This window comes from Platichthys flesus, chromosome 1 (genome assembly GCF_949316205.1).
Source record: "Platichthys flesus chromosome 1, fPlaFle2.1, whole genome shotgun sequence".
Lineage (NCBI taxonomy): Eukaryota > Metazoa > Chordata > Actinopteri > Pleuronectiformes > Pleuronectidae > Platichthys > Platichthys flesus.
In genome coordinates, this window is record NC_084945.1 from 17,728,211 (window position 1) to 17,741,358 (window position 13,148).

Genomic DNA, 13,148 nt, shown 5'->3' on the forward strand with positions numbered 1-13,148 from the left:
GAATGGCAAATTACTAATTCAAATTACCATTGCTGAGTTTGTCTTGAATGGAGACCAACCACAGGGCTATTAACATCTACAGTTCATCCCCTTCAAAGAATGAATGTGCTCAAAAACCTAATAGATTACGGAGCTTTTCACAGTGTGCTGCTGGCCACCTGCCCATTACGTCCTGATGTCTCCTGTGCAGTAGTAGAGATTTTGATCAGGGACTGTGGATATTCCTAGTAAATGTAGCAGAAATGAAAAGATAACCTGTGTTTGTAGAATAGACTGACTGACGAACCTACCGACTACATGACACCATCACCTCAAGCTCACAGCTACTGACGCAATTTGATTCGCACCAAGGCCTCCTCTTCTGGTCGGACAAAATGTGAAACATATTTCATGCCCATTATTTTGGACTAAGAAAGAAGGCCTCTATTAACTGTAAAGGATAGGTTACATACATGACTTACAAGTTCATAAAGCTTACACCAACAACTCAAGAGTAAACTAGATTAATACAATGTTTTAATTGTTTCTTTTTAATAAATGAATATGAACTGCTGGTCATACTGAATGATCCCATCTCTCTGTGCCTGGGCAACTAGAGAGGATTCATGTTTTATTCCATTATATGTAGCAACTATTTAAAGTTTGAAAAGGAGTCTTATTTATTAGATCGTATTGTTTCATGTTATTGTATTGTTTCTCCTCTCTCTGTCTCAGTAAACAGTGGAGGTTGTGTGTAATCATCTACACAACATAACCTGAATAACTCCAGTCATGTTAGCTCTCCGCTGGCATTAATCAGAGCCTGGCGTATTAATGAGAGCGCGGCAGCTAGCTAATTACACCCATAGATTCTGCAGCAGCCCATTAAATATACAAATGACAGAATTAAAGAGCCCAGCCTCTTCTGATTAATCTTTAAATGGGGAAAAACTAATGATGTCTGTGCAAACTTTCCCTTCACACATTTCTCCCCCTCTCCTCTCAACGTCAATGCCTGGCAATCAATCATATTAATTAAGGAAAATTATTTGTATCATTTAACATTTCCCTCTTCCTGTTCAGCTTCTGCTGCAGCAATGTACTGTAGTAGACGTATCTGGAAGTTATCCAAGTCTATTTGTTCCTGCTTTCTATTTTTTTCTAAAATGTTTGTGATATTTCATCTCTCTTCATTTGCATTAGGTTGAAGAGATTTATTACATTACAATCAGTCCATTTCAGGCTCAAATACTGGAAAATTATAAATGAGGAGAAATAGAAATACAATCTGTTTTGAACCAGTATCAATTGAAATGACCTTTTTTGTCAGTCTTAATGCAAAGTCCATAATAAAAAGATGAACAAGGGCAGAAGTCATATTATAGGGCTTTAGATACAGAAGCATTATGGGTAAGATGAATGGACTAACATGCATTTATGGAAACAACCACTTACAGGGTATTCATATCACAGCATGATTGCATGTGGTTTTAATCCTATTTTATCTAAAGTATGATTCAGTGTGGTAAATATTGACCTCAAGTGCCCTAAATTCATTCAGCATTAAGAAGCATCGTTAATCACAAGTCAGCAGACTTATCATTTATGGAGGAACGCTCTCCTTTCACAACAACTGCACATGGAAAACTACCTAGTTGGCTGATAATAATTTGAGCAAAGTGGCCATAAAATTACAGGTGAAAGGGCAAATATCAAGTGATTTTACATGGTAAAACACTTTGATCTTAGCTAAATTTAACTTAAAGACTGATGGCCCTGCTCGAAGACCAATCCCTATAATTCACTTCCTTGGGAAATAAAATAAGCTGAAGTAAAATCCTCAATTACCTAGTTAAAGAATAAATTACTGGTATTCCTAGAATGCCGCATAATGTAGATGGAGAAAAATGATAATCGGCTTTTTCATACAAAAAACTCATCAGGAACTTCAGAGGCATTGATGCTGCCTTTAGGGGAAAAACAGAAACACCAATAAGACAACATCAAGTTCTCTCAAGATTAAAAAAAAACTATTTCAAAGCAAAATCATAATCCAAATTTTGTGATGTGTTTCCATTGAACAAAAAAAAAATGTATTCACTGCTTCAACTAAATGTTTTACAGTTGTCATTGCTGCAGTTACTGAGTTTCCACAAGACATCAACGATTGACGAGTCTCTCCTCAGTGATCAATTGACTCTCAAGGGGGCATTACACTGCATTACATTCATAATCCAATTTGGGTTTGATTTGTTCACTGTTCCGTGTGCTTCGATGGGAATAATTGTCTGTAGATGATGCTATTAGTATTGATGGTTGTAAAAGGGCGATGGTTTGAGGACTGCCGACACATTGATGGTCCCGAATAGATCCGGTCTCAAAGTGATTGTCTGATCCATTACCCTTTATGAAGGAGGAGGCTAGAGGGACATGAAACCCTCAACAGCGAAACTCATCATCTATTTGCCGATAGTATTCTGAGAGCTCTATTTACAAGAGTCACCGTTTGTTGATCCGAGATTAAAAGGCAGCGCACGGACCGAGACAATGAACAACAGCCAGAAACAAGCGGTTGATAAAAAACATTTAGCTAGAAATAGATATAAGTAATTTGCATTAAGACAACCCCACACACAATTATCATTTACACTATTTTATTTTGAAATTATAATATATTAAAGTGCAACCCACTAATGAAAAGTGGAATGTACAAAATTATATTGGTATAAAAAGAGTCTCGGTTAAAGTGTCAATAATGTCATTATAATCCAAAAAATGTTTGCCTTCTCTCCATGGTCCGTTTCAGCCAAATCCATTTTAATACTCATACAGTCACTCACATTTAGTGCACCTGTGTGTATATTAAAAAACTAAATAAGTTTGTATTTAGCGGGGAAAGGAAACTGGCGGAGAGGAGAACACACACGAGAATGCATAAAATCCCAGCATAAATAGTAAAAAATTATAGTTACTGTTCAAATTTAAGTTATTAAATATTTGTGTGCTTGGTAAAATACGGATCTTCTCAATATAAAAAAAACTGAACTGGTAATACGAGGTTTGTGGACAGTCAAAGAGCTTTGCCTGCTCAAATCCCACTGATTAGTATCAGCAGTCATTAATTATGAGCGTCAGACTGGGTGATGTTCTCAGACGAAGCAGAACATGTTTGGCTGTGCAGCTCAACCCTCTAATGCTGCTGGTAAACAGAAAGATAATTGACCTTTGAGATGACTGGAGAAGTCATTCTAAAGGAGTGTCACTGGAAGACTGAGACAATGCAGCGGAATCACTGCACATCACAACATCCCCAGAAACAGGCTTGTATGTATGCATGTATGTGCACATAAACATGGATGCAGAAATATTACCAATAAAGACATGGTGTCTAGTTTCTGATTAACACAGACGTCTTCATGAAACGAGAAACCGTACCTGTGAAGTCAGTATTGACAGGAAGCGTGTCACTTGGAAACTGGTAGTAACTGTTTCCAGGGAATCTGGTTCCTCTGACGACAGGAGCCTGTGGGTCAGAGAGAGATATGTCCATCCTCTCCACCTGGAAAAATAACAATTACACAGAACAATAATCAAATGTTTGTTTTAGGGCAATCATCCAACTTAGAATTTGAGAAGTCTCTCTTTTTTAAGTCCTATATGTCCTATTTTCATTTTATGTTTTGTAATATCTAGTGTGAGAACAATAGTCATCCTAACTTTGAAGTCCCTGATAAGGTCAAAACATCTTATCATCAACTTTAAAGTGGACACCTCCTGGTGATTGATTTTAAGTCAATCAAGTCAGATGAGCAGTGGTCAAGAAAATTCGAGGACAAACAGACAAAAGAGAAATACGATAAACAGGCGATGAACCAAAGTTTTGGATAAACTGGAATAATGATGTGATGGTGGCACTAAATTAGAAATAAGGGAGGGACTACCAAAGATATTATACTTCATCCTGAGGGTGCTTGACAAATCCAGCCAACAGCTGTTGAGATAAATTCACTAACATCACCCTCATTGTAGCACCAGATTAAAAGTCCTTTGTGTCCATCCTCTGAGAACAATGATTGTCTTCATTACGTGTTGTGTCGATCCGTCCAGTCGACGTCTAGAGTCTGGCCCAACAGCTTGTCGTCACTAGAGCTAAGCCGCTCCCTTGGCTAAACGTCATGCTAAAATATTTTATGCACTAGTCCAGCAAAAGCATGCAAAGACTATGCATGGGTATATTTTTGTGCAAACACGCAAAAAGGATTAAAAAACAAAGCCGACTAACAGCTACAGAGTGTACTTTGAGCTTAAAGTCTTACAGACCTGATATAGTGGGTATGGTCCATTGAGTTGAACTGGGGGATCCCAGTCTATCCTAATGGTCGTTTCATTTACTGGATGTAATCGAGGTGGAGACAGTCCTGAGGGAGCTGAGGAGAGAGAGAAAATTAGATTTCCATCTTTATGTTGACTTTTGAGCTGGCAGTGTTTTGTTTGATAAATGCATCTAAAATGCAAGAGAAACTAACAAAGCAACTCTAACGGATCATAGCATCCTCAAAAATCATGACTTTGTTTTTTTGACAGAATGACTTGAGCTCATTTCATGTCTATTACGTCCCGACTGGACAAAGTCCCATTTTCATTTAACAGAGGGTCAATTTAATATCCTTCTTTCCCTTGAGATGTTTAATTAAATGTCCCTCTGAAACACACTGGGAGCCACTGGAGCTGCAGTTTCAACATGTATCAGAAATAAATCAACCAGTGACTGGCTGATATGGTGAGAGGCGACATACAAGAATGGAAAGAGAAACATAGCAAGTGATGGACTGGTGTAGGAGATTGGGAAGATGTGTGTGTATTTAAGTGTCATTCCATTTGTGTGTGTGTGTGTGTGTGTGTGTGTGTGGGTGTGTGTGTGTGTGTCAGTAATGGTCTAAATGGTCTGTGTAGGAGTAAATTAGCTCTCGGTGACACACATGCGAACCATCTTTAGTGTGAGTTCTAATAGAGCTCTTAAAAAGGAAGTGGAAAGCTTGTCCTGGACGGCTCATCTTGGCACATCAAACCATAAATTACTACCGATCGATAGCTTACCAGTCTATTGAAATTGAGCTATGGTGACATTTAGAACACACACACACACACATACACACACACACACACACACACACACACAAACGCACACAGACACCCAGTCTTGCTTAACAGTGCTAGACAAATGATGTGCTAGAAAACTATTTCTTCGTTTTAGTGTTGTGTTAGAAAGTGGACAGGTAGAAGAGAATGTGTTCATGTGACCAAAAAAATCTAAGATACAAATATATGCTTTTCCGTTTTATCAAAGAAAAGATGAACTCACTGTGATGTGCACAATTTCATAAATTGAAGCAATCACAGCGATCAAAAGAAAATGAAAAAGCAGTCACCTTCTCTCCAGCTAACCACAGGTGCTCATATTAAATAACATCCCCGCCTGAATCCTATGTGACCCATTTTCTCCCGAATCAATAGGATCACAAATAAACAACTAAAAAAAAATAACACCCCAAAATATAAATCCTAACACACCTGTATCCCTACCAATCATGTAATCTTCCCAAACTGATTCATGGCTCCTACACTAGCCTCTAACTGAGAGGGTAAATCAGGGAGGATGAGAGGTTTTGATCAAAATGGGCAGAGGGCTCTGGGTGACGTCTGACTGCATTTCACTGAGGGTATTACACGGTTTCACTCACGCTGGTGGATCTTTTGTCACCATGACGCCGCTGCACATCAGTTAACACGCATGAAGTGTGTACACAGAAAAATATTACACTGAACTACATGGAAGGATAGTTTTCTTTAGTTCCTTTGACAGACCATAGAAGTGTGTGTTTGTGTGTGGTGCTGTGTGTGACTGTTTATGTTTGACAGTTGGTATTATGTCACATATACACAGCTCTCCTCCCTAGTGACCCCTTCTAATGCGCTGTCCTGTATTCACACTGTGTCATGTATTCATTTATTATATCTGTTTGTTAATTCACTGAAATGTATTTAACACTATGACACATTCAGTTTGACTGAAATCCACTTGACTTGTTATGAGTGTGCACATGTACACACACACACACACACAGTCACACACACACAAGGTTAACAGTCCACCAGAAAGGTTAATTTTAGCTGCCGACATGGTAATGAAGCAGCTAAATCATGGGCCAGCTCCCAGGAGCAATTGTGCAAGTGTGTGTGTGTTTTCTGTTTTTACAGCAACTGACATGTCCTAACAGGCTCTTAGCGTACAGTTACACCATGCACACAAGCACGCCACTTATTGACATGGTGATCCCCTGCCATGCATATTTCTCTCCTCAAGAAGGGCCTCAGGCCAATTATGCGTAAATCAATAAAGTTCCTGTTCTGTTGAATGGTGTTACAGTGCGAGTGTGTATGTATGTACGTCTCTCTGTGTGTGCATGTCTTGTCGAACAAGCCTTTATGGATGTAGGATACATAAAACATCCCCATCAGCCCCCGATTAGCTACTCACTTTACGCCGTGATCGATAACTTTGTGGGAAGACGTACAAAACAGACACCTGCAAATGCATCAACACACATGGACAGAGCGCTCTTCTCCTTGTGTCGTTACGTCTGTCTCAGTGTGCGCGCTAATGTTTAGTCATGTGCTTTGGTGTAACTCCAGTGGTTTCGCAGATGCTGTCTGCTCACTTACAGCAGATGGTAGCTGCCTCTAATGGCCCAGCCTTGTGTGTAGTAGATTTATCAGCGCATTAGTACCACGCTCAAGTAGATCGAACAAGGGGTGCACTTAATGTGGGGATAATTTCCCCCACAAGCAGAGTTTCTTTACGAGATATCACAATGTTTGTTCTGCGTCTGTACAATCGAAACAGAAAATAACAAGTTGGAACGATGCAACAATTTTTGGTAAAAGGACAGTTCAAATTAGGAGACTTAAGGGATTACATATAGAAATACCTTCGGTTTAAATTTCCACCGCAGGTTAGATATGGCTATATTTATTAATATTAATCTAATAATTCTAAAGATCTCTGGAACTGTTCATTTTATCTCCTTCACACTTGGGATGTGTATTGATAAAGGTTACATGTAAGTGCAGTGTTAAGTTTGGACAAGCGATTCAATATTAACAAACTTTGAATTAACAGGCGACTAACCCTCTGTAGTAATGACAGCTGGGAATCAACAATGCACTAATACAGGAAGTTGTGACAAAAAAAAAGATTTTCAGAACTTTTGTCCATCTAATAATTAAAGCTATTTTGTTCACTGCTATTGATTCACTTCAGCCCAGCCGTTCTATAAAGGGACAGACGTAAGGCTCTTAATGCAGTAAGGTGCACCCCTCAATGCCTTGCTTATAAATATGGAAGCTCGAGTTGACAGTTTTAAAGTTCATGGGAAAAAAGGGATAAGAGATGTGGAGCTACAACAGAAGCTCAACACCCAGTGGAGTAGCACATGCCATGCAAAATGTTTTGAAAATAAATAAATAAATAAAGAGGAATGTGCCAAACGGCATATGCCATTATCATTTCTTATTGTTGAAGCAAGGGACATCTTTGGCGTTGGATGAAACAAAACAGTGGCAACAGATGTGGCTGTTAAAAATACATTCAAAGAGTCAACTGGGTACAATAAGCCATATTGTATTGTACTGTATTACAGTCAAGAGAAGTCTTTGGAATCACTTGAAATAAACATTGTGCCTGTGTCAACAGATGTAGCCATTAAAAATACATTTAAAAAGTCCACCGATTACAGTATGAAGTATCATTCATCACAATAAACATAAGGGAGGACTTTTTGAGAACTGTATGAAATGAAAATATTCGCTATGTCAACAGATGTAGCTGTTTAGAGCATGTTCAAAAGCTCAAATCCCTGAGCAAGTATTTATAGATAAAAGGGCTTTTTTCTCATCCACTCAGCGCATCCATTGTCTATTCACCTAAAAGAATATGCAAAACAAAAACAAAACATAAGAAACATAAAATGAGCGGGAAAAGTGAAGACCATGCATGAACAGATGGAAAAGTGTGTTGGAGGGTCAGGTGTGTGTGTGTGTGTGTTTGTGCAATATGTATATTGTAGAATGATTCATGTTTCTCTGCAGCCATGTGCTATTTTCTGTTTAAGTGAAAGTGCCAGGCAGAGACAGAAGGGAGTGAAGGATGGATTGAGCGAAAAAGCAACAGACTGCCAAAGAGAAACACAAACTGAATAAAAAGAGTGTGTGTGTGTGAATGAGAGAGAGAGTGTGTGTATGTCATTATGCACTGATCAATTAGTGCTCATCTCATATTCCTAGAGATTTGTGCCTGACTTATTAAACACAGCTAATTCATCCTACTTCCATAATGGTTATAAATCTATAGAAAAGAGAGAGAGAGACAGAGAGAGAGACATCGTGTGTGTGTTTCTCTAACTGTGTGCGTGTGTGTGTGATTCATGGCCAGCGGGATATGTGAGCTACGCCACATTTTTCTCCTTGTAATTAACAGTAAATTGTTTTTACTGCGGCTTGCCATGAATATCCCCTCTGGTTAACATGACCAATGCTGTCGACACTCAAGTGCCAAATGACTGACTGTGTGATTTTGGGAGTGTGTGTGTGTGTGTGTGTGTGTGTGTGTGTGTGTGTGTGTGTGTGTGTGTGTGTGTGTGCGTGTGTGTGCATACAGTGCATCAGAGGTGAGTGTTGCGGTTGTTATAAAAACAATGCCAGATATTTTATTAATAAAATGAATGAAATATTTAAATAATGAGCTAATATCCCTGAAACATACAATAGCTTATTTTAAAGGGACAGCTCATGCAGAAATGGAAATTCACTAATTATCTTCTCACTCTGAATGTGTGTTTGTGTTCTGATCTGTTTGTTTCACCTGCTGGAAGGGTCCGTCCTGTGCTTGGCAAACTGGTAATGCAGCCTTTCTCTGTGCATAGTGTGACAGTGAAGTTGTACACATGGTAAGGATTCAGTCCTTTCACTATATACACAGGCTGTGATGACGGCTCCAGTCTATGCAAGACCTGAAAAGAAAGAAACAAATCTGTCATGTCAAGGAAGTTTTTCATTTAGGGAAAATAAGGTAATGAGGGAAACAGATGAGAAGAGGTACAAAAAATAAACACATGGTAAAAACAGAATAAAAAAAAAACATTATTACTGGCTTTTTACCTTGACTTCTAACTATTGGCATAATATTCAGCCCAAAGATGGCTATATGTGAGCTTGAAAAAAATTCATGTGCAAGGGCTCCGGTAGTTACCTGACTAACCACAGGAGGAGCGTAGGGATTTTTGTTCTGCTCCGTGAGCAAGTTGACCCGATATTCTGTCACTTTTCCTCTGGCAATGACCCCTTGACCCTCAGCAGTGCTCCAGGAAACGTTGAGACTGGTGGTTGACAGTGCTCTGACTTGTGGAGGAGCCATCAACTCTGGGACTGAAAATATGGACACACACACGCACACATATGCATATCAAAATACACATCGCATACTTAAACAAACCATTTATCCATCCATCCATTATCTTCTATGATAAATGTAAATAAACCTATCAGACAAACAATATTTGTTAAGATAGTACAAAACTGCTGTAATGTTATGATAATTGGGAACAAATTAAGAAATATTTGAAGAAATTGTATAGAATATTGTAATTATAAAATATTTATTCATAGTATATACTTGAATACAATTAATACTAATGATTCATAATGCATCATGCATTATTATTCATTATTTTTCCCTTACATGTTATTAATCAATGTATCAGTTATTTTGTTGTTTTATTCTGTTTTTTATACCGTATACTATTGCAAAGCTGAATAAAGATTTTTTTTTTTTACAAATTTACCGACAAAATAATTGATGCTTTTCTCTGAGATGTAAAGGATTACACTTCTAAACCCCATTCCTCGTTTTTACAGTTTGTCCTTTGAATTTTTGCAACTTTACATTTTAATTAATACAAAAAAGACAAATGTTGAAAGATAGAAATACATAAAGCATATCTAGACTTTGTGGATGTGATGTAGGCTTAATATATTAAGTATTCCATAATTCTCTGGCTGTGACAGCCACCATTACACGACAGACTACAGAGGAGAATTCCTTTATCCAACAGTTGATGGCATCTAGCTGTGAAATATGCTGTGAAATGTGATTCATGGTCGACACAGCCACAGTCACATTCTCTCTCTCTCTAACAGCACAAACAGTGACACACATTCCACATTTTAAATGGTGTTATCATATGCTTGTTATCCAGACACATAGCTTAGACCGATGTTGGAGGCAATCGTTTAGTCCTAATGAGCCATATCATCTCTTTGAAATTCAAATACCTTAATGAGTTCCCCTCCCCCACACACACATTTTCATCTCTTCCCTCATTCCATACTTATTTCCACAAATGCTTTTGTTCAATTTATGTTTCCATAAATCCATCAGCAGGTGGATATATTTTGACCTTATCATCACATGATAAACTTTTGGTGGTTATTAGACCTGGTATTTCTGTTACCACATCCTTTAAACATCTTTAGGTAACAGTTTATGCTGGGGAGGGGTCTGCAACCTCCAGCTTGCCTAAACACCATCATTGTACGTGCAATTTAGCTTGAACATTTTAACCTGGAGCCCCAGTACAATTTACCAGTACAATTTACAAACACGTTTTGACTGTACAAGTCATTGTCTTATGCTGCATCCTTGAATGTCTGTAGTTAACTAAGTAATTCAGCTGATTTTGTGATAGATTTGTAGGTTTTACGGACGCATTCACAAAAATAGAAAATGTTTGAAACCTTCAGACGAGGGTTGTTGCCGGGGTAGAGACTATGCAGGAGACGGGACAAAACATATAAATTCCACTGTCGAAAATACAGTGTTTTTGTTTACAGTTCATCAACAACAGCATTGGCCCTTATTGCCCAAACCGTTAGAATCGCGTCTTTTTATATCTGATATCTTCGTCTGTGTCTTGTATTCTTCCGTCATGTGTTAGAAATGTCATCAACACGAACACTCACACTTTGGTGAATCAACATTTTCCTGCTGTATTCTCACATGGGCTCACTCGCACATTTTACTGAGGGACTGCTGGGAAAAGTGAGGGAATTGTCTGGAGATCAGTGCATGACCGAATGCAGCTTAGTCGTACTTATGAGTACTGTGTGACTGACTGAGTTCCCACCATTGGTTGGCCAGCTGAGTCTTGGGACTTTCCCATTGGCTGTTGTTCTTTCAAATGATTTTTGTGAAAAATCTCCTGGCAAGACAACTTACTGGACAAACACTAGCTGCATGCTTTACAGAGTTGTCAGAATACTGTCGTGCAAGCAAAAGGCGCACGTCTCTCTGCAGCCACTCTTCAGAGAGAGGCAGAGAGGCAGAGCAGCAGCTTGTTACCCAGACAGCTGTAACAAGCTGCTGTGCGCTCTTTGACAAACAAAATCTGATTTCAGACCTGCACTACAACCCTGAACTTTAGTAGACATGTGTATATATATATAATGATCAGTGTATACAAACCTCCCTCCATGGTGCGTGATGTGGTCCACGCTGATGTGACTCTTCCTGCCACATTAATGCTTTCCACTTTCATCTGATAGGTGGAGAAGGCTTCCAGACCTGTTACAATTGCACTACTCTCGGGGGGTGACAGTGCGCTCCTGTTGGTGAGCGGAGTTTCTGGGGAAACACTTGGATCCAGCCAACCAGAGCTGGAGAAAACTTTGCTCTCAACTGCTGTACTTGAAAGGTTTTGTGTTTCCATCGGTCCACGAAGAAAGACCTCAAATCTTGTGATAACACCTGCACAGGAAGCAAAAGGTCTCAATTCAGTTGGGGGATAACGCAGTGTGAGGGATAGATATACAGAGGAGCAGTAAATATATGTTTTATGGTCCAAACATGTATGAAAAGACCCCAAATTACCATAAAGTAAGGGGACTACTTGGTCACTATAACCAAATTATTAAAACAACATTTGCATAGGAACAATTCTGCCCCAAGCTTTTTGATCCATACAAACGGTTGATCAATATATCCCTGATCCCTATATCCAGTTTCTACTGTATATTTAAAATGGATATCTTTCATATCTTTTACAGTTTCTTTTTTATCTTCACAGAAGCAAGTCACTAAATAAGACAAATATGAAAGTGCTATGTCACTCTCAACTATCTCCCTGTAGAGAGATACTTATGATATTTTTGGCGAGTAATTTTGTCTTTATTGTTCGTAAAGGCAGCGCAAGCTTGACAATGGGAGAGAGAGCAGGGAAACGTGCAGCAAAGGATCAGGTGAGAACCTGCAAACCCCTGCAGGCAGGCTCAAGTTTCCGTATGTGGGGCTCTCGCGAGCTCACCTGGAAGAGCCCTTCTCTTGACCCATATTTCTAGTTGAGACGGCCTTGAATGAATACAAGAAAAATAAAAGGTCCGGAAAAGTCATAAAAAAAAAAGACCAAAATAGGAGGAAAGTTGAGATTAAGATTGTTGAGGCCAGTTGAGAAAAATATTAAAAACTTGAAGAGGAAAAAGATACTTGGAATATCAAATTGAAAGAGACAGAAACCCATGTAACAGATTAGTAAAACACCAGGGGAAATACAAGAGACACAAACAGGGAGAAAAACCCAGGTTACAGGGATTTGTATGACACTGAGCCTTAGAGCTGTTACAAAGCTCTTCTGATATACCAAAGGCACTTCCAATTCAGTGGGAATGTGTGTGAGTGTGAGTGTGAGTGTGTGTGTGTGTGTGTGTGTGTGTGTGTGTGTGTGTGTGTGTGTGTGTGTGTGCGTGCGTGCGTGTGCGTGCGTGCGTGTGTGTAGACACGGTAGTGATTCTCATACTTTTTGAGTGACATAAGCCTAAAAGCCATGCTACTAGGCTAGTGTTTCATGTTAGCTAAAATATCTGTGTTGTACAGAATGTGTGTGTAATTATTCAACTCTATTACCAATTCTGACATTAACAATAAAAATGTATATTTATTATGTTCGTAGTTGTAATATAAACACAAACAATTTTCTGTATTCTTAATTGCTTTTTCTACAATAAGACAACCATTGGACGAGATCATTTCAACATGCATGTATGTGTGTGAATATTTGTGT

General features: G+C 38.8%; 1 protein-coding gene across 1 annotated transcript in view; it reads right to left on the bottom strand.

Annotated features, from left to right (window-relative positions):
• ush2a (Usher syndrome 2A (autosomal recessive, mild)) overlaps positions 1–13,148 on the bottom strand; it is a 187,758-nt gene that overhangs the window by 123,962 nt on the left and 50,648 nt on the right. The window contains exons 23-27 of the mRNA XM_062387555.1: positions 11,558–11,839; positions 9,287–9,462; positions 8,900–9,047; positions 4,300–4,406; positions 3,415–3,538 (exon numbers count right to left, since the gene is read on the bottom strand). Of these exons, the coding sequence (XP_062243539.1) occupies positions 3,415–3,538; positions 4,300–4,406; positions 8,900–9,047; positions 9,287–9,462; positions 11,558–11,839 (837 nt within the window). The remainder of the gene's footprint in view (positions 1–3,414; positions 3,539–4,299; positions 4,407–8,899; positions 9,048–9,286; positions 9,463–11,557; positions 11,840–13,148) is intronic.